General features: G+C 38.6%; 1 protein-coding gene and 1 pseudogene across 4 annotated transcripts in view; both read right to left on the bottom strand.

Moving 5' to 3' along the window:
• CEP70 (centrosomal protein 70) overlaps nucleotides 1-20,830 on the bottom strand; it is an 89,990-nt gene extending 69,160 nt beyond the window's left edge. For 3 of the 4 annotated variants that reach the window (XM_032869603.1, XM_032869600.1, XM_032869602.1), the window contains exons 1-7: nucleotides 20,786-20,830; nucleotides 18,788-18,890; nucleotides 11,801-11,891; nucleotides 9,564-9,689; nucleotides 7,362-7,452; nucleotides 6,696-6,819; nucleotides 6,159-6,339 (exon numbers count right to left, since the gene is read on the bottom strand). In XM_032869603.1, the coding sequence (XP_032725494.1) occupies nucleotides 6,159-6,339; nucleotides 6,696-6,819; nucleotides 7,362-7,452; nucleotides 9,564-9,578 (411 nt within the window). In that variant the 5' untranslated portion in view covers nucleotides 9,579-9,689; nucleotides 11,801-11,891; nucleotides 18,788-18,890; nucleotides 20,786-20,830. The remainder of the gene's footprint in view (nucleotides 1-6,158; nucleotides 6,340-6,695; nucleotides 6,820-7,361; nucleotides 7,453-9,563; nucleotides 9,690-11,800; nucleotides 11,892-18,787; nucleotides 18,891-20,785) is intronic. The other variant, XM_032869601.1, reaches the window with a different exon arrangement.
• LOC116874705 lies at nucleotides 748-1,369 on the bottom strand (annotated as a pseudogene).
• Nucleotides 20,831-21,886: the final 1,056 nt, after the last annotated feature.

The raw sequence follows: 21,886 nt of genomic DNA, 5'->3' as shown, positions 1-21,886 counted from the left end.
TTTTTTGGTGTTGAGTTGTGTAAGTTCTTTATACATTTTGGATATTAACCCCTTGATGGATATATCATTTGCAAATATCTTCTTCCATGCAGGTTGTCTTTTCATTTTGTTGATGGATCCCTTTGCTATATAAAAGCTTCTTATTTTGATATAGTCCCAATAGTTCATTTTTACTTTGTTTCCTTTACCTGAGGAGACATATCTAGGAAAATGTTACTAAGGCCAATGTCAATAAATTAGTGCTTATGTTTTCTTCCAGGAGTTTTATGCTTCAGGTCTCACATTTAGGTCTTCAATCCATTTTGAATTTATTTTTGTGCATGGTGTACAAAACTGGCCTAGTTTCATTCTTCTGCATGTAGAGGTCCAGTTTTCCCAGCATCACTTATCAGACTTTTCGCATTATGTGTTTTTGCAATATGCAAAAATATACCTTTGTCATAGATTGACCATATAATTGTGGGTTTATTCCTGGGCTCTCCGTTCAGTTCCTTTCATCTCTGTGTCTTTTTTTTTTTTTCTTTTTTTTCCTAGCATTTTATTCTACTCCCTCCTGCCCTCCCTCCCCCCACCACCCAGAGTATACTTTTCCCCTTTCATTCTTACATCAACATTATAATCAGAAAAAAAATAAGTTTTGAGGGATGGGATTGGGGGGGGTAGTTAAAGGGTCAAATCACAATAGGAATTTTTCGAAATAGGTTATTCCACTTAGTCATCTTCTCCTTCATCTTCAGGTTGCCGTTTTCACTTCTGACCCCTTTCTTCACCAACTTTGTCTTCATTTTCCTCATCATCTACTTCCTAGTCATTATAACCCTTTTCATCCTACTCTTCTCCTTCCTCTTCATCTTACACTACCTGAGCATCTTCATCATATTCTTATCTTCATCCTCCTCATCATCATCTAGGTCTTCCACATAGCCCTCGACATCTGAGTCAGGGGCCTCCTTGTCATGCCAGTTGTAGCCACCAAGGTACATGAGCTGCAAGAGGAACTTCAATTTGGTTACCTCACAACTGAAAAGGTCTGAGCTCTTGAGGTTTTTTCAGTGGCTCTATTGTGCTGCGGACTTTAACTTTGTTGCCACTTAAATTTACATGTATGAGGTTTGGACACTTTTCTGCTAATACTTCCAGGCCCCCTGAGATTCTGTTATTACCTAGTTTAAGCTTCTAAAGTTTGTTTAAATTTGGTTAAGTTCGTGACAGAGGTGAGGCCTCCACTGATTGTACTCCAGTTCTTCAAATTCATCTGTGAGGCCTTTGATTTTGCCTTCAATCAACTGGCAGTTGTCCAGGACAAGTTCTTCATATCAGAGGGCGTCCTGCTCCACAACTCTAAATGAATCCATTTGTTCATGTCCATCTCTCACACTCTCTCTCTGGAGAGGCTCCCATGCCCATGGAATTCAATCAATCCATACCATACTATTATGATCACTGCAGCTTTGTAGTCTGTCTTAATATCTGGAATATCTGGAATAATAATATCTTAATATCTGGAATAATGATACCTCCAGCTTTGTTGTTCTTTCTCAAGATTGCTTTGGCTACTTGAGGTGTTTTGTGGTTCCACACCAATTTCAGTATTATCTGTCCTAGTTCTGTCAAAATGTTACTGGTATTCTGAAAGAGACTACAATAAATCTGTAGATTGCTTTGGGTAGTATGGACATTTTAACATTTTAATTCTTCCAATCCATAAGCATGGAATATCTTTCCACTTGTTTGTGTTGTCTTCTATTTCTTTCATCAGTGTTTTATGGTTTTCGGAATATAGGTCTTTTATCTCTTTAGTTAAGTTTATTCCTGGGTATTTTATTCATTTTCGTGTAATTATAAATCGAATTCTTAATTTTCTTTCTGCTACTTCCTTATTAGTGTTAGAAACATAACCCATTTCTGTGAATTAATTTTGTATCTTACAACTTTACTGAAATCATTTATTTCTAACAGTTTTTTGATAGTCTCTTTTTTTTTTTTTAAGATTTTATTTACTTATTTGGCAGAGAGAGATCACAAGTAGGCAGAGAGGCAAGCAGAGAGAGGGGGGAAGCAGGCCCGCTGCTAAGCAGAGAGCCCAATGCGGAACTCGATCCCAGGACCCTGGGATCATGACCCGAGCCCAAGGCAGAGGCTTTAATCGACTGAGCCATCCAGGTGCCCCTTTGATAGTCTCTTTTTAAAATTTTTTTATTTCTCTGTTTGGCAGAGAGAGAGAGACACATCACAAGTAGGCAGAGAGGCAGGCAGAGGGAGAGGCGGAAGCAGGCTCCCCGCTAAGCAGAGAGCCCAATGCGCAGCTCAATATCAGGATCCCGAGATCATGACCTAAGCTGAAGGCAAAGGCTTAACCCACTGAGCTGCTCAGGCACCCCGATAGTCTCTTTTTGAGAAAAAAAGAGCAAGTGTTGGCGGGGGGGAGAACCTTAAGCAGGCTCCATGCCCAGTGCAGAGCCCAATGCAAGGATCGATTTCATGATCCTGAGATCATGATCTGCACTGAAATCAAGAGCTGGACATTTAACCGACTGAGCCACCCAGGGACACTTTGATAGTCTTTATACATATAGTATCATGTATCTGCAAATAGTGACAGTTTAACTTCTTGCTTATCAATATGGACACCTTTTATTTCTTTTTCTTGTCTGACTGCTGTAGCTAGGACTTCCAGTGGCAAAGTAACATTAGACTTTGAGAAAAGAATACATATTTTAATCTTTGAGATAACCACTAAAAAGCAGTAAAAATCAGTTTATTAATCAATATACTTCCTATGAATAGCACCATCATTTTTGCAAATAGGGAGAATTATATCCTGATACAGATCACACTGACTTAAACTAAAAAATTATCTGTTTAGAAATTTAGAGAACCTAAGAGTTTATAAAACTATATCCAAAGAAGTCAACACACTGGTCTAAGTACAGAAAAAGAGAAACTACAAGGCAGAACATAAAAATTGCAAATATAAGATTATCTTTTGGTTTCTGCATTTCCCTAGCAATCTTTCAATATACTATTGTCAAACATCTGTTGATTTCCTTGACTTCTCTGCCACATACATACAAGATCGACATTTTCTTTTTCTCAGTTGCAAAACAAGGAACATTAAAGCATTTTAAATTGGAAGCTGTATGCCAAAATAAGAAGAATGTCATAAATGGTGAAATAAGTGTTTTCCAGGAGTACTTTCCATCCTCCCCAAAAAGCACAAATTGACTAGTATAAAACAGAATGTATGACTAGTCTGTAATGGTAATGGGACAATCGAACAACACTGTAGGGACCGAAATTCCTTGGGTTGACCAATCTCTTTTAATACTCTAAAGTATCCTTGTGGGACTTAAAAAACAAACTAATTTCAATTGATCAATTCATCATAGACAGTCTTCCCCCAACACCAGGTGTCCACACCCTAGTCCCAATTCTGTCTGTCCCCTTCCAGGGCACATTGGAATATGAGACCTCAATTTATTAGCTATAATAAAAAAAAATCTCTGGGATCTGAAATAGAAAGCTAATAATACCAAAAGTCATTTATGACACATGGAACTACTTGATGGAAAAATACAAGTCCTTCCTTACCAATGAACCTTCAAGTATCAGTTCTTTGCAGTGCCTGTCACACTGGTAAATTCATACATCTTATGTTTCAATAATTTACCTTTGTAATTATTTATATATCAACCTCCTTGAAGAGATAAATAGATATCTTCCTAGAAAAATAGCAATTGTATCCTCTACCTCAACTCCCTCTGTCAACCAAGGACCTAGCACCTTTACAGCTCCTGATGGCTGCCTTCTCACATCAATAAGTTGATGTGTTAAATGGTCTTGGATTTCCACATGCCCTCTATCTGAGAGAAAGGTCAAAATCAAATGCATATATAAATATTTCCAAAATCCCCCCTCCTTTAGGTAGACTTTATAATTTTATGATGTTCCACTGATGAGGAAAACTACCTAACAAAGCCAACCTAAAAACATAGTATCTTAATGGTTGAGGATTTTGTTGACTGATAAGTAATAAAAACAGATTTGGCTGTCTTCTCTAGAGTTATGATTAATACCAGCAGCTCTAGCACTGTGTACCCCAAGCTGGCAGCCTAAATGAGGGCAGAACAGCAACTGCCTCTGTCCTCATACCAGCACTCCCTGTCGTCTCTGACTGATTCTCTCTGACCCCTGGACTTGATATTACTCATCTGATCCTTTCAATGTTGCCAGCATAAACTGAACAGACATCTAGACCAGTCCTGATGACTACTGGTTCCTTTTAGGCAGCCTAAATCCCTGTGTGCTGTAGGTAAATACACTGTTGTGCCAACAAAACAGCTTTAAGGATTTGATGTTCATTAAGATATAATATTTGTAAGGATCTGTAATAACTCATACAACTAAACATTCATTACCATTACAAAACATTTATTTTCTTCTAAAAAATTCCCATGTCGTAAAATAAGTTTTTTAAAATTAGAAAACAAAGCATTCAGTGTTACCATATTGATATTTATATAAAAAGAAAAGTAGCCAAACAACTTATAATCACAAAGGATATTCCATAAAAATGTTATGTAAATTTAATTCAATAACCCAAATATTTGAGCATCAACTATTGATAATAAAACAGGCTCTCTTAGCCTAAACAAGATAGACAAAAATATTTGTCTTCAAGGAGCTTACATTCTAACATAAACGAAACAAATAAAGTATACAGTATGTTAGGATGTTGGATGATGGTAAGAACTATAGGTAAAATTTAAATTGGGGAAGGCACGATGATGTGTGGGGGATGGAACTGGTAACCGTAAGTAAAGTACTCAAGAAAGGAATCCCTGAGAGATGGTGACATCCAAGAAAGGAGAGAACAAGTCATGCAGTTAAGTAGGAAAAAGCATGCAGTGCAAAGGAAAAAGAAAGAACAAAATGTACAAAGGCCCTGAGATGAGAATTCTGTTCATGGGAAATATTCAAGGATGAGCAAGAACATGGGGCAACTGGGTGGCTTAGTGGGTTAAGTGACCGACTCTTGATTTCAGCTCAGATCATAATCTCAAGGTTGTGAGATTGAGCCCTGCATTGGGCTCCATGCCGAGCATGGAGCATGGAGCCTGCTTAAGATTCTCTCACTCCCCCACCCCTCTCCCAACTACTCACACCCATGCACACATGCGCTCTCTCTTTAAAAAAAAAAAAAAAAAAAGAGCAAGAATGTCAGTGTGACTGGAGTAGAATAAGCAAGGAGTAAACTAGATGAAATTAGAAGGTAACAGGAAGCCAAATCATGTAGGACGTTAGAGGCCATGGTAAGACTTTTTGATTTTCCTCTAAAGAGGAAGGAAAGCCATTAGAGGTTTCTGCGCTACTATGTTTTCAGCTTAGCAAAAAAGGCAAGGGTGGAAACAGGGAGACCAACACATAGGTAGGAGAGAAATGAAAGTGACCTGGACCGGAGTGAAGATTAAAAAAATAAGTTTGGGGAAGAAATTTAGGATCTCCATTTTACATGTAAAGTTCAAGATACCCATTAGACATTCAGTAGAGATATCGAATAGGTACAAGTTATCAATCTGGAATTAGGGAAGATGCCTGGGCTACAGATTTAAAATTATGAATGAATTTATGTTATGCATTAGACTGAACATCACCAAGAGAGTCAGAATATAAAGGAAAGAGAAAAGTCTAAGGAATGAGTACTGGGAAATCCCAGCACTAGCTGGATAGGAAGATAAGAAGAACCAGCAAAGGAATTAAAGAATGACCAGTGGGGTTAGAGGAAAACCAGAAGAGAGGATATTCTGGAAACCAAAGAATTTTTTTTTTTTTTAAAGAAATCAGGGAAATTTATTTGACAGACAGAGATCACAAGTAGGCAGAGAGGCAGGCAGAGAGAGAGGAGGAAGCAGGCTCCCCGCTGAGCAGAGAGCCTGACGTGGGGCTCGATTCCAAGACCCTGGGATCATGACCTGAGCCGAAGGCAGAGGCTTAACCTACTGAGCCACCCAGGCGCCCCTGGAAACCAAAGAATTTTAAGAAGGCAACACTGATAGGTCAATAAGATAAAGACGACTGAATTAAGCAACATAGAAGTCACCTGTGACCTTAATAAGCTGCTTTAGTACTATCATCTATGAAAACACTTAAATCAATACCTGTAAAGCTCTACACTCCTTTTGAAGATCTTCTATTATATTCTGTTGCTGGCAAACCCTATTTAGGGATTCATCCTCCAGTTCATCAATTTTGGACTTCACACTCTCCATAATTTGTTCCAAGTCATTAGCTCGTTGTTCATGATCGGCTGCTCGGCTTTGTTCTAACTGAAGTTCATTTCTAATAACAGACACACAAATGCTTCCCTTAGTAATAAAAGTAAGTCACATCAACAAACACACCCATCTAACAACACTGAATTTCTAAAATTTCTTTGTATTCTTAAAATTTCCATCATATAGCACAAACCAACAGGAGAAATATAGGGCACCATTACATATCTAAGCTAAGCTATCACTATAAGATTTACCTAGTAAAAATATTTTTAAACTTAATATTTAATTAAAGTAGAAAAATTTTTAAAAATTTTTAAAATTAAGATTAAAAAATCAAAAATTATTTTCAAGGCAATTATTTTAGAATGCATACTACTTATACATAAGCAATTCAAAAGAGAATTCTTTCTATTTTCTTACTTAAGCTGCTGATTAGTTTCTATGAGTTCCTGGATCATGTTCTGTTGGCGTGTTGTTTCTTCCACCAATGTTTTCAAATTCTGCCTCATCCTTTGCGATGACTGTTTGTCAAAAACGATGAGATCTATATTTTTGGAATATAACACAGATGGTAAAAATAAAAGGCAAAAAATTTTTAAGATTAAAAAGCTTTAATGAAATCTTGCATTTACAACAACATGGATAGAACTAGAGGGCATTAGGCTAAGCGAAGTAAGTCAATCAGAGAAAGACAATTCATATGATCTCTCTGATGTGAGGAATTAGAGAGGCAGGGCAGAGGTTCATAGGAGAAGGGAGGGAAAAATTAAGATGGGACCAAGGAGGAAGACAAACCATTAGAGACTCTTAGACTTAGGAAACAAACTGAGGGTTACTGGGGAATGGGGGAAAGGGATAGGGTGGCTGGGTGATGGACACTAGGGAGGGTGTGTGCTATGGTGAGCGCTGTGAATTGTGTAAGACTGATGAATCACAGACCTGTACTCCTGGGGCAAATACTACATTATATGTTAATTTAAAAGAAGAAAAGATAAAAAGTTTTAAAAGGAAAAAGAGATTTTTTACCATAATGAGAAAGAATAGGATCTAGTGAAAATAGGAATATCAAGAATAGGATCTGGTTACCTTTAAGATCAGTTCTTTTGACTAGAGATAAAGGTGCTAAGCCATGCCTCATCAACAGCATATTTATGCTTTCCCATTCTGCTTCTTCTCGCTGTAATTATAAGGAGCAAGAAAAGGATTAACTTTAACATGTAAAGAGAAGAAACACCCTCTTGAATATAATTTCATTGTTTTCAGAATAATGGAAATTTTTCCCCAAAGTTTTGTAATATGAATTTTTATGCACATATAATTATTAAAATTAAAACAAATTTCTAACAAAATTAGCAGACCAAAAAGAATGCAAATAAGCACAAATAATTATATTACATAATTCCATACTCATACATATATATGGTCTTAATGGATAAATTAAAACAAAAACACCAATCAAAAGCCACCTTGTAATTTCAGTGAACCAAACAGACCTTAGGTTTTTTTTTTAACTGAATCACACCAAGCCCTACTCAAAAGAAATAGCTGCAGGGTGCCTGGGTGGCTCAGTCAGTTAAGCATCCGACTTCAGGTCAGGTCATGATCTCAGAATCATGGGATGGAGCTCCACACAGAGCTTCTCCCTTTCCCTCTGACCCTATTCCTGCTCCTGTGTGTACTCTCATTTTCTCTCTGAAATAAGTAAGATCTTAAAAAAAGTTTGACCAAGGTTTAAAAAGAAAGAAACAGCTGCATATTAAGTCAAATTAACTGAATAGTAAATAAATGCAAGTCACTCAAAAACAAGTATCACTTAATGAGTAGGGTCACCAAAAAAAAAAAAAAAAAAAAAAAAAAAAAAAAATCAAAACTTCTGAATGGTCAAAACCAATAACGCAGACAAGGTCCAACTATAAAAAGGAGCCTGTCCATCTAGGTAACTGATTCTAGTAGAATCACTCTGAGACTCTCCCAAGTTTTGCATCTCTGATTCTAAATAAGTACTTACACCATAAACCTGAGAGGGGAATCCTAACTCTCTAGATTAAGTAAATAAAAACATAATAATGAGAAGAAAAAGATAAACACAATATTATACATAAATACCGATAAGAATAAAAATAGAGATTTTTTTTTAAATTAGACATTTAGGGCGCCTGGGTGGCTCAGTTGGTTGAGCAACTGCCTTCAGCTCAGGTCATGATCCCGGAATCCCAGGATCAAATCCCGCATAGGGGGTCCCAGCTCCACGGGAAGTCTGTATCTCCCTCTGACCTTCTCCTCGCTCATGCTCTCTCTCACTGTCTCTCTCTCAAACAAATAAATAAAATCTTCAAAAAAAATAAAATAAAATAAAATTAGACATTTAAATCCATAATAGTTTATAAGTTGTTTAATGATCAATTTGAAATCACTGTGTGAAGTGACTTACTTTTTAAGTTATTAAAGTATATTTGAAAAGGTAATTTGAGTGTATTTTCAATCAAAGTGCTTGAAAAATAAAATTTACACAATAGTTTTCACTAGTGATCTATAGTATTAAATACTGTAATACCTTTAAGATTAACAATTTAGGTAACAAAGTACATATAAAAGTGTTACAAAGTACATATAAAAGTATTACTCTCCACATCCAAATGCCCCTAAACATCAAAGAATCTCTCAAGACAAAAAATTACCCTTATCACAGCACTATTACTAACAGCACCAAATCTTTCCTTTTGACTGCTGATTTTCTTCACCTTCTTTATCTTTTCCGCACTTCTCCTCCCTCCTACATTCTTTTCCCTTACTTAAATGTTGTAGGTCTTCTGGTCACAAAGATTCATGACTCAGAATTAAAATTATTGAAGATAACTGGTTTTGGAGCCAAAGGTGTGGGCATCTCAGTATTAGTCTACTATGACTCATAAAAACTAAGTACTCTGTAAATAATGCTACATATTTTGAATGATCAAATGATATAAATATATATTGTTCTCTGATAACTCTCTTAAGAATAATGTAACTGTTTGAAAATTCTGGAGAGCCAATAATGATAGTTTCTAAAGTATGTGTTACAGAACACTAATTAAATGTTCATGAGACTAATGTTAAATAAACAGGAAATACTGTATGCTAAAGCCTCTTTGTGAAGTCTGAGAATGATGAAATCATTAGATAATCTTTAACCCAAGATTTCCCAAAATTATTTTACTAAAGAATCCTTTAAGATTTTTCATATATGTAGATATAATATTCTTTGGCACATACTTCAAGAAACACTGGCTTCAAATATTTTAAGTTTACCTGTTTTTCCGTCATGAGTGTGTTTGATGATTTACTGGACTCCTAGGCTTTAGGGGCTGCTGGAGATAACAGTATCTTTTGTAAAACTGGAAGAAGTAGCTTGGCAAGAAAAAATATTCACGTTGCCTAAATGAAAAAAGAAAAAGTGCAATAGGTGTTAAGGGAAATTATATTTAAAAGAACCTATAACTAGGGGCACCTGGGTGGCTCAGTTGTTAAAAGAACCTATTAGCTGTTTGGCAATTTAAGCCATTCCTGTGTTTCCTGTGCCAAAACTTGTATGACTTCTTAGAAAGCTGATTTTAAGGGGCACCTGGGTGGCTCAGTGGGTTAAAGCCTCTGCCTTCAGCTTCAGGTCATGATCCCAGAATCCTGGGATCAAGCCCCGCATCGAGCCCCGCATCGAGCCCCCGCATCGAGCCCCCGCATCGAGCCCCCGCATCGAGCCCCGCATCATCGGACTCTCTGCTCAGCAGGGAGCCTGCTTCCTCCTCTCTCTCTGTCTGCTTCTCTGCCTACTTGTGATCTCTGTCTGTCAAATAAATAAATATAATCTTTAAAAAAAAAAAAAAGCTGATTTTAAGAATGATTAGAATAAACTCTATCTTAGTTCTCCTCTAGAAATAAAACATTATGGGTTTTACACACACACACAGACATACACAGAGAACTATTTGTTTGACTAGATAATGATCTTCTCAGGATTAGTAAGAAAAGTAGGCAGCCTCCTGGCTGCCAGGTCAGTGTTTCTTCCAAAGCATCTTTCTACCCTCTTATGCTTCAGATAGCAAAATCCAACTAAACAATTTACTAGTCACCCTTAAGTTTGGCCTAAGGGGTGTAGTCTTTCCACTTTATTTTCAGATAAATCTAATAACATGTTACAAAGTCTCAAATTCTGCCACTTTTGTACTTAATATCATACTATCTCTCCTTTAAGCTTTGGTCTCTTTCAACAACTCAGTCACACACAATGTTAATCCCTCCTGCTTTTACAACTCTTTCAGCTAGTTTTAACTTTTCATTAGAGAAATTTTCAGAAATACACAAAAATAGAGAAAGAATATAATAAACCCATGAATACAGCTCCAACATTCTTTCATTCTTATTTCTTTTTTAATAATTTTTTAAAAGATTTTATTTATTTATTTGACAGACAGATCATAACTAGGCAGAGAGGCAGGCAGAGAGAGAGAAGGGAGGAAGCAGGCTCCCCACTGAGCAGAGAGCCTGATGTGGGGCTCGATCCCAGGACCCTGGGATCATGACCTGAGCTGAAGGCAGAGGCTTTAACCCACTGAGCCACCCAGGCACCCCTCTTCTTCATTTCTAATTTCTAATGTATACTGTATATTTTATGCTAACGTCTCTTTATAATAATTTCTAATGTATACTGTATAATTTCAAATACAAATTCTTTTTAAACACAATTTTAATACCATTATCACATCAAATAAAACCAATAATTTCTTACTACCACTTATTACCTAGCCCAAGTTCTATTCCCCCAAAATGTTCTAAAAATGTCTTTTTATTTTTTTTACAAATCAGGATCCAGATGTCCACATGTGGCACTCTAAAATTTCTTCTAATCTATAGCAGTGCCACCCCCTCTTTTTTTGTTGAAAAAATAGGTCATCAGTTTTGCAAAACTCCCCTTATTTCAGATTTGGCTTACTGTATCCTTGTCTTTTAACCTATTTCTCCATCCCCTATATTTCTTGTAAACTGGTTACATCTAGAGGCTTTATTAGATTCAGATTCAGTATTTTCTGGCAAAAATACCTCAGAGGTGGTGCTGTGTTCATTTCATTTTAACACCATCAAAAGTCAGCCATAATTTTAAAGATTTTTTGTTTTGTTTAGTTTTGTTAGAGAAAGAGGTAGGCAGAGGGAGAAGCAGGCTCTCTGCTGAGCCAGGAGCCTGTTGCGGGATTCAATCCAAGGATCCTGGGATCGTGACCTGAGACAAAGGCAGACGCTTAACCAACTAAGCCACCCAGGTGTCCCAAGGGTCAGCCAGAATTTTAAGTGGGAAGAATACATCCTTGTAGACCAGACATAATGGTGGTTGATATCAATGAAAGATACTCCCCCAAAGAGTGTGGAGCCACATATTCTGACAATCTCCGTAACTACCACAATGGACCTCTTTCAAATCATCAAAATGTCGTCTTTCCAGATTCAAGGCCTGGCCACTCTTATCCTATTTTTCACTTAGTTAACTCATACTTGACCTTCAGATCCTGACTCAGATTTATTTCTTCAGGAAAAACTTCCCTAATCCCATGACCAGATCAGGTCTTCGTGTTATATGTTCTTGTAGCACTATAAAGAATAAAGTATAGAGGTTTAGCATTCATTGTCAGATGGCCAGAGTGACTAACAGCTTAACTATGTAACTAGATGACACTGACAAACTCATTAACCTCTTTGAGTATTGATTTTTTCATCTGTAAAGAAAGAACACAATAATACTTATATCTCATGGGTTAAATTAAGTCAGACAACATATAGAAAGTACTTAGAATGAGATACCTGGCATATAGAAACTTACAGATAAGTGGCAGTTGCTACATAAAAAGCAGAACTCCTGAAACTCAACACACACAAAACAGACAATCAAATAAAAAAAAAAAATGGGCAGAAGATATGAACAGACACTTCTCCAATGAAGACATACAAATGGCTATCAGGAACATGAAAAAATGTTCATCATCACTAGCCATCAGGGAGATTCAAATTAAAACCACATTGAGATACCACCTTACACCAGTTAGAATGGCCAAAATTAACAAGACAGGAAACATGTGTTGGAGGAGACGTGGAGAAAGGGGAACCCTCTTACACTGTTGGTGGGAATGCAAGTTGGTGCAGCCACTTTGGAAAACAGTGTGGAGATTCCTCAAGAAATTAAAAATAGAGCTTCCCTATGACCCTGCCTTTGCACTACTGGGTATTTACCCCAAAGATACAGATGGAGTGAAAAGAAGGGCCATCTGTACCCCAATGTTTATAGCAGCAATGGCCACGGTCACCAAACTGTGCAAAGAACCAAGCTGCCCTTCAACGGATGAATGGATAAGGAAGATGTGGTCCATATACACTACCTAGTATTATGCCTCCATCAGAAAGGATGAATACCCAACTTTTGTAGCAACATGGACGGGACTGGAAGAGATTATGCTGAGTGAAATAAGTCAAGCAGAGAGAGTCAATTATCATATGGTTTCACTTATTTGTGGAGCATAACAAATAGCATGGAGGACAAGGGGAGATGGAGAGGGAAGGGAGTTGAGGGAAATTGGAAGGGGAGGTGAACCATGAGAGACTATGGACTCTGAAAAACAATCTGAGGGTTTTGAAGGGGCGGCAGGGGTGGTGGGAGGTTGGGAACCAGGTGGTGGGTATTAGAGAGGGCACGTATTGAATGGAGCACAGGGTGTGGTGCAAAAACAATGAATACTATTATGCTGAAAAGAAATAAAAATAAATAAATTATTTTTTAAAAAGTATGCTAAACAAAATGGATCTTACCTTAATCATACAATCATATATTAGTTTAGATGTTTTCTACAAATTACTCAGATAATCACCTCATACATCTGTTTTACATAAACATGTCTAGGTAAGACTAAATTCTATGAAATAAGTAGTCTCCTTTTGGTAATGGTGGAGTAGGCAGCTCTGTCTCCAAAGGCAACAAAGAAAGCTGAATAAAGTACATTAAATTCAGGGCCTGAATTTAACTCAGCTTGGCTGCTCACACAGTAGTGCATGCAGCTCTTTATCTCAGGGTCATAAGTTAGAGCCCCCTCTTGGGGGCAGAGGTTACTTTAAAACAAACAAACAAACAAAAAACATTAAACTATTTTTCTTACAAGCATTAAAGAACTAACACAATAATGAGGAAGTACCAGGCCAAAAAAAAAAAATCGGGGAGATAGGAACCTATTTTTTCCCTAAAGGCATTTGGCAATCCAAAGAAAGAGCTGTGAAAATGCCATCCCCCAAACATTTAAAATTGTTAACTGTAAAGACTACAATGTTCAGGATAGTTAACTAGAAGCAAACTGTCTGTACCATGAACTGAAACTGGTTCCTCTCCTGAGTCATTCCAGTATCTTAAGAAGGTACCAAATTAAAAACGCTTTCATGGGGCACCTGGTACCTCATTTGGTTAGCATCTGCCTTCAGCTCAGGTTGTGACCTCAGGGTCCTGGGATCAAATCCCCCTTTGGGCTCCCTGCTCAATAGGGAGTCTGCTTCTCCCTCTCTCTGCCCCCCACCCCCGCTCATGCTTGCTCTCTAATATATAAAATCTTAAAAAAAAAATTTTTTTTAAGAAAAAACGTGCTTCCATGTACCTAGCAGAAGCAAATGAAATCTTCTCTGGAAAAGGGCCTTAAAATATCCCCACCAGAAAATGTTTCAAATACAACATCCAGCAAACAGTCAAAGATAACCAAGGCATACAGGAAATAAGACATAAAGAGACAGAAACAACAGCCAAAAGAAACCAACTAAGAAAGAAGGACTTCTGATATTGCAGTTATTAGGCAGAGACAATAAAATAATTATGCTGACAATGTTCCAAGAAATAAAAATCAAAGCTTGAAACTTTTACTAGAGAACTGTAAACTGAAAAAGAAACAAAACAGGGCACCTGGGTGGCTCAGCTGGTTAAGAGACTGCCTTCGGCTCAGGTCATGATCCTGGAGTGCCAGGATCAAGTCCCACATCAGGCTCACAGCTCCGCAGGGGAGTCTGTTTCTCCCTCTGACCTTCTCCCCTCTCATGCTCTCTCTTTCTTTCTCTCTCTCTCTCTCGAATAAAGAAGTAAATAAAATCTTAAAAAAAAAAAAAAAAGAAACAAAAAGATTTGAAAAAGAATAAACTAAAAATTTAGAACAAAAATTACAATAGCTGAAAGTAAGATCTCAAATCACAGGCTTAAAGTAGATAAGAAAGCAGAAGAGAAAATTAAACAAATAAATGAAAGGAAGGTAGAACAGACTCCATCTTTTTTAGTTCTCTATGCTACATTCAGGAAAACACAGCAGACATTCTACTTCAAATGGAGAGGATACATAAATAATTGGCATCCAAGAAATAGAGAAAAAATGAAGAAGCAGGATTTGAAGATATAATGGCAAAGAAATTTTGAGAGCCAGTGAAAGACATAAATCCACCAATTATAGAAGCCCAGCAAATTGCAAACAAAATAGAGAAAAAAAAAATCACACCTAGGCACATAATATTAAAGTACAGAAAAAACAAAGACAGAAAAGCTCAAAAGGAATTACAGAAAAAAAAATCATCTTCAAGGAGTGACAACTGAAATGTCAGCTAAATTCTTAGCAGTAGTAATGCAAACTAATAGTGAACTAATATATTCGATGTGTTGAAAGAAAATAATTGCCAATCAAAAATTCTAAATCTAGTGAAAATATCCACTAATAATAAGAACATAGGACATTTTCAAGCAAACAAAACAAATCTGACAGAACTACTCTATAAAAAATTCTGAAGGAAATGCTTCATGCAAAAGATTGCTTGAAAAAATGCAGAAAGGAATAAAGAGCAAAGAAATGAATACTGCAAAGAAACATTGACTACATAAAATAAGCTCTTAAGAAGATTTAAAAATATACCTAAGGGGCACCTGGGTGGCTCAGTCAGTTAAGCATCTGCCTTCAACTCAGGTCATGATCCCAGGATTCTGGGATTGAGTCCCACATCAGACTCCCTATGTGACAGGGAGTCTGCTTCTCTCTCTCCCTCTCCCCCTCCTCCCTCTTGTGCTCCCTCTCTCTCTCACCCTCTCTCAAATAAATAAAAACCTTTAAAAAATAAATAAAAATAAAACATAGCTAAAATGAACAATAACAAAATGTATTAGCTGGGAATAGGGCAAATAGAATAACAGTGTTCCAATTTTGCTTATAATTCAGGAGGAAGATAAAGGCATCTTTTAATATCAGTATTTTGCAAATTAAGGATGCTTAAGAATTTCTGAAACAGCCACTGAAGAACAGAACTCAAATGTATAATTCCTAAGTAACAAAGGGGAAAAAAAAAAAAAAAGGAACCATAAGGATGAATGAAAATAAATCTAAAGGAAAGAAACAGAGGACAAATGGAACAAAAATACAGATTTAAACTCACATCTGTAATCATATTGAATGTAAATAGATTAAATGCTCCAGTTAAAAGAGAAAGACTGTCAAGCTGGATTTAAAAAAAAAAAAGTCAAACTATATGTTTTTGAAGGAAAAAAGACAACTAAAATATGTAAAAGCCATATACAATATGAACATACAAAATGGTAAAGATAAAGAATAAAAAGGATTGATGACATGGTAACAGCAAAGTTTTTAAATCTCTGAATCCCTATATTAAAACAAAACAACTAGGTATCAAAGAAAAAACCCAAAAAACAGTATTTGTATCAAAACATAGTGACATAAATTGTCCCCCACAAACATTAAAATAGAAGTGGGTGGACACAAATCACTAAGGCTGCAAGAACTACAAGGTGTCAGCATCTGTGTAAGAAAACAAGAAAAAGCAACAGGCAGTATTTAACAGTATAAAAACAGGAGGATTCCCAAATCATTAGTATTCATTAATATTCACTATTGCACTAATATGAAAACAGGTGAATCTGGAAGGGGTTTTGCCCTTGTGCCATAAGGACTATAGCTGTTAGAGTCCTGTGAACGCTCAAAATTGACATGTAAGAACTCCATGACAGGGCCCACAGTTAGAAGACACTTCTGGGAATGGAACCAAAATTGAGCAAGACAGGGACAAGAGAGAGGAAGGGAAAACAGACCAGAGTGGGTTGGGTAACAGACCCAAGAAATCGCAGAAAACAAACTGCCATATTTTTTAACACTACACAGAAGCAACAGAAGAGGAAAGTCTGAGAAATCAGAATGGCTTTCCTGAATTCTGTCCCACTGTAAAAGTCCAAGAAGAAAGAATTCTGGGAAGACTACAAAGTAAAGAGTACCAGGAATTTGTCTCTGCACCTAGACACCAATTGCACTGGCAGATTCTATCTCATAAGTATTTTAGAACTCTGTGGAGTCTACTGAGGTTTGCAAATTCCAGGGAAAACTAGACTGGCAGATTCTATCTCATAAGTATTTTAGAACTCTGTGGAGTCTACTGAGGTTTGCAAATTCCAGGGAAAACTAGAACAATTTGTGGTTAATTACAATTTTAGCTCTTAGCACAGTAATACCCATTCCCCACCCCCATTCCCACAACTGGCAGCTGTGCACAGCATACCAGGAGCAGCTTGCCCCCAGGTCATGTAGGGTAAACAAAAAGAACCCTTTGCTCCAAATATCAGGGCTCTGTGATCTGATCAGTGATTATTACTTCTAAGTTCAGAGAAGAAAGGAGCTAAGTGACTTCCAGGAAATTTAAAGGGCCATTGTCCTTTTCTTTTCCCCTTCATTGTTCTGTCTTCACCCTTTTTGGGAGTCAGACACTGAAGACTACACATTTAAAAGCAAAAGCACATTTGGGAAACTATAAAGTCACGGCACATGCTAAGGGAAGGGTGCAGGCTGAAAAAAACCTGAGAAAACCTTAAGTTTACACCTCAGGTTGATCCTTGGCACAGATACAGACTACAACAATCAAAAAACAAAAACAAAATCCAGCAAACACTGGTGAAGAAGAAGAATCTGATTTTCAGAAATTACCACATTATTAAATTCAAATGTCAGGTTTCCAACAAAAAAGTAACAAACATGAAAAGCATCAGGAAAGTATGGCCCATTGAAAGGAAAAAAAAAAAAATTAACAGAAACTATCCATGGGGAAGAAAGGGGGAAAAAAAAAAAAAGACTTGATGGCAGATCTACTAGACAAAGACTTTAAAACAACCATCTTGGATCCAGCTATAAGTGTGCAGGAATTATCCAGGGCAGAACATACTGAATTGTATATGAATTTATAATCAGCAAAATCCAGCCTACAGTATATATAGGTCAAATCCAGATTCTGGATCTGATAAATTATAAGGGAAAAGAAGGAACAGAGAGAAAACCTACAGAATTTTTTAAAAATATTTATTTATTTATCAGAGAGAGTCTCAAGCAGAATCCAGGCTGAGTATGGAGCTGAACACGGGCCTCAATCTCATGACCCTGAGATCACGACCTGAGTCGAAACCAAGAGCCAGATGCTCAACTAACTGTGTCACCCAGGCACCCTGCAAACCTACAGACATTTTAAAGAGTTTTTAAGGGGCAACTGTGTAGCCCAGTGGGTTTAGTGTCCGACTCTTGGTTTTAGCACAGGTCATAATCTCAGGGTCATGAGATAGAGCCCTGTATGAGGCTCCACACTCAGTGGGGAGTCTGCTCGAGATTCTTTCCCTTTCCCTCCCTCTCTGCCCCTCTCCCTGCTTGTTCTTTCTAAAATAATTTTGTTTTAAAAAACTTCTTAAGTAATTTTTAACTGGCAAGGCTACACTATAGTGTCTAGAAATACACATTTATGGAAAAAACTCTTAAACATAAGGAAATAATTACTATAGAAATCAGAAGAATGGCTACTAATGGGAGTACAGAAGTAACTGAGACTGGCACTGAACAATGGAGGGGCTCTGGCATGGTGAGCACGATTCTACACCCTGATCTGAGGGGTATCATCTTATTTTAATAATTTATTAATACCAAAAACACTAACCAAGAGAAAGCTGGTAAAGTTCTGTAGCCAGGCTGCCTGGATTTGAATTGTGCATTCTGCCACACAGCCAGGAAATTACTAAGGACTCTATGCCTTGATCTCACTATCATAAAATGAGGAGAGTAAAAAATACATAGCTCATAGGGGTGTTATGGAAATTAGGAGTTAATATAGAAAGAAAATAAAACAGTGCCTGACTCATAGCTGACAGAGCTGGTGATCAGAGTTGGTGACCACCAGCTACGTGAATTAGTGTAGTTACTTAACTCTCTGGGCTCCAGTTTCCTCAGCTGAGTTTAAAATATCTACCTAATTCAATTATCAAGAGATCAGAAGGAAATATATACAATGTCTATTATATATATTAGACATTTTTATATATATATATATATATATATATATATATTATATATATAAATATATACAATATCTCTTACAGTATTCAACAAATAACAGGTCTTTTTCTAGGCCTCCCAACATCCAGAGAGAGTTATCAGTCACATTAGACATACCTCAGTCATAGTACATTCCTCTTGCACTTTTCACCTAGTCATTCAAGTTGATCTCAATGAAATGATCACCCAGTGAGTCTCACGTCTGAAACTGGATCTTCATCTAGATTTCAAAAGATAAACCAAAAATCTTAAAGTGTTCAACTTCTAGTGAAAATGGTCTTGTGTTATTCCCAGAGCAGGCATCTATGGCACTAGTAACCACTGAACTGAAGTGGGAACAGCTGAAGTAACCACTGATGGACTCAACACTCATCACCTTGTGTTTTCTCCCTTCTATTCATTCCTCTCCCTGCTTTTTGAAACATTTAGCTGGGAGTCCAAATCTATCATAAACTATTATCTGTTCTTACTTCTGACCACAAAGGTAAATTATTCTCATTTGCAAGGGTACTAAAATGAAACGCTCTCACACAAATACCACTAAACACAAACGGCAAAGGCAGGAATAAAAGCTACCTTCTCAATTCCACCTGTGACCAAATAAATATTTTTTTTAAAAGTTCTTAAGTAATTTTTAACTCCTTTCCAGAAGTCCATGTTGTGAAATTAATGTGCTGATAGTATGCACCAGCCTTTCCCCCACTATAAGCTGAGACAGGACACAGATCTGGAACTTTGAGTCACAGGTAGAGCCCAAATGTTTTCCAAGGCCAAAGCAGACGCTATACCTTTAATCAGTGCCACAACACACCTAAAGTAAGATTGTGGGAATAGGGGTTGCAGGAGACAAGTTTGTTTGCACATAACATAAAAAGCCAAATGCAGAGAAGTAAAGCATATTGTATCTTCTGACACTGTCCAGGTTTCCAAGAGCCCTCTGGTAACTTCCCCTCACAGGTCTGAAGCCCAGTTAACAAGCACCATCCAATAAAATGTGTATTTTTCAACACTTTCTTGGGGAAAAGCTGGAGATAACAAACCATGGCATGTGGTGATTCTTTCTCCATGGAGACACATCAAAAATTGTCATTAGCTATCTCAAAAGCATATATTTCACATTACTGCAATAAATGGAACACACAATGCTTTCAAAGTCTACTGTCAATTAAATACAAAAGCTCTACTCCCAAAACACAGGAGCATGCTGCTCAATTTTCTTATTAGTGAATCTACTGAAAATAAGGAAATGGGAGTTGGGATTGGATGTCATCTCCACCCAGTAACTGGGCCCCAGGAGAGGGTACACAAAGGGCCAGACCAGCCTCTCCCCGTTTGAGGGAGAAGCTGCGGGCCAAACCCCAGTTAGCCACCTGTTCAAGGTGTGGCGGGGGAGGCAGGAGTCCACCTGGCAATAAAGAAAGTAAAAACAAACTCCTGCAGAGGATTGGAACCAACGCAGGTGATGCCTGCACAATGCTTAATATTATTATGATTAGAAGATAAATGGTAGCAGAAACCCTTCCTGTGCGGTCTCTAGGGGTCGGATCCCAGCCTTCTGACATTCCCACCTCACAGACTCAGACTCCGCCGAAAGCCAGCGGTCCTCCGAGCCTGGAATAAGCCTCATGAGTCGTTGGAAGGGCTGCTCGCCTACTCCCCCGAGTACCCACCCCCTTTCGCTCCGAGTCTCCTCTAGACAGCAAACTTCTCAGACACCCTAACCCTGGAAAGCGAAGCGGGTCCGCTCTGGTCGGCTCTTGCACACTGAGGAATCGCCTAGGACTCGGCCGCAGTGCGGTCTGCGCCGGCTGTCATTCTAAGCCTCACACGACCGCCTCTTCAACCTTCTCAACCAGCCCTCAGCGCAAGAATTACCAGCTGTGTGCTGCGAATGAAGAAACGGAGGCGCTGTGGCCTACGGTGAGCAGTCCCAGGTGCCAAAGGCCAGGGAGCCACGACTCCAGCCGAGCTAGTCAGGGACCGCCACCCTTACACTGGGATTGTAACTGGCGCGCTCCTTGGGCGCCCGACAAGAGTCGGTGTGACCATTCTCCCGGACCGGCACAGGCCGGTCCCCGGGATGCGCCGGAGAAGAAGAACACCGGCTACACTCACCTTCCTCCGCCGCGGCCTCCCCAAGCAGCACGCCCGGCCCGGCCCCACTCAGCCCCCTCTGGCTCCGCCCCCGCGACCGTTACCGCGCCGCGGGAGGCCAGCCAATCGAGCGGGAGCGCGGCGAAAAGCCCCGCCTCCGCTCCGCCTCAGAGCGCAGGCCCTGTTTCTTCCCACCGAGCGAGGAAATGGCGGGGCGGGGCGGAAGCGTCTAGGTCGGCCCCGCGTCGGGTTGGCTCCGCTGTTGGGGGCGGGACTTACAGTCAGAGGAGAGTATGCCGAGTTTACGGTCTGAGCCTGCGCACTGCCGTCGCACTGTCAACAAGCTGTGGCTTTGCAGGTGCTGTTAGCAGACACCTGGAAACTCATTTGCCTGGACCACAGAAATACATATTTGAGGCCGTTGGTGGAAATGAGGCCCCGGCAACGTAACCAACGCATTCTGCCCTCCACACCCATTCAAGCTGTGACTGTGAGCCCTTGTACAGGGACTAGTCAACCTGTTTTCTAAGTTCCAGACCTTGCTGAGCACTGCAGCACCTAGCATTTGGAGGACCCCAGTATGTGTTCGTTAATGACATTTTACCCTTCCGTTCAGCATTTTCAAATCTCCACGAAGTGTCCAGCCCTACATGAGGCTCCAGGAATGCAGAGGTGGCTGACTGGAAATGCTCAAAGTCTAGTTAGGGACTGAATATATGCTCTGAAATTAAGATACAGTGTGATAGGCATAATCAAAGAAGTTTGCGCAGGGTACAGAAAGAAAAGAGAAGAATTACCTAAATGGGTCACTTTAGTCTTCTTAGACCTGTGAGTCTCAACCCTGACTGCATATTATAATCACCCCGGGAGCTGTGAAAATTTGGTACTCAATCCCCAGGCTACTTAAATCAGAATCTCCAGGGTGGGCCTCAGGTGTTAATAGTTTGTCAATAACGTCTCTTCCCCAGCCTTCTCTCCCCAGGTGATTCTAATGTGCCTCCAAACTCAAGAACTGCAAATTTAGAGGAATACTTGAATGATTCTGAATGGTAGGAGTTCCCCAGCAATACAGGGAGGAAAGATATTTAGAGAGAACTTCTTGAGCAAATTAAATAGTTTCAA

The sequence above is a fragment of the Lontra canadensis genome, unplaced genomic scaffold (genome assembly GCF_010015895.1).
Source record: "Lontra canadensis isolate GAN:19392208 unplaced genomic scaffold, GSC_riverotter_1.0 scaffold38, whole genome shotgun sequence".
NCBI classification, from domain to species: domain Eukaryota; kingdom Metazoa; phylum Chordata; class Mammalia; order Carnivora; family Mustelidae; genus Lontra; species Lontra canadensis.
This window is presented reverse-complemented; position numbering and strand designations above follow the sequence as displayed.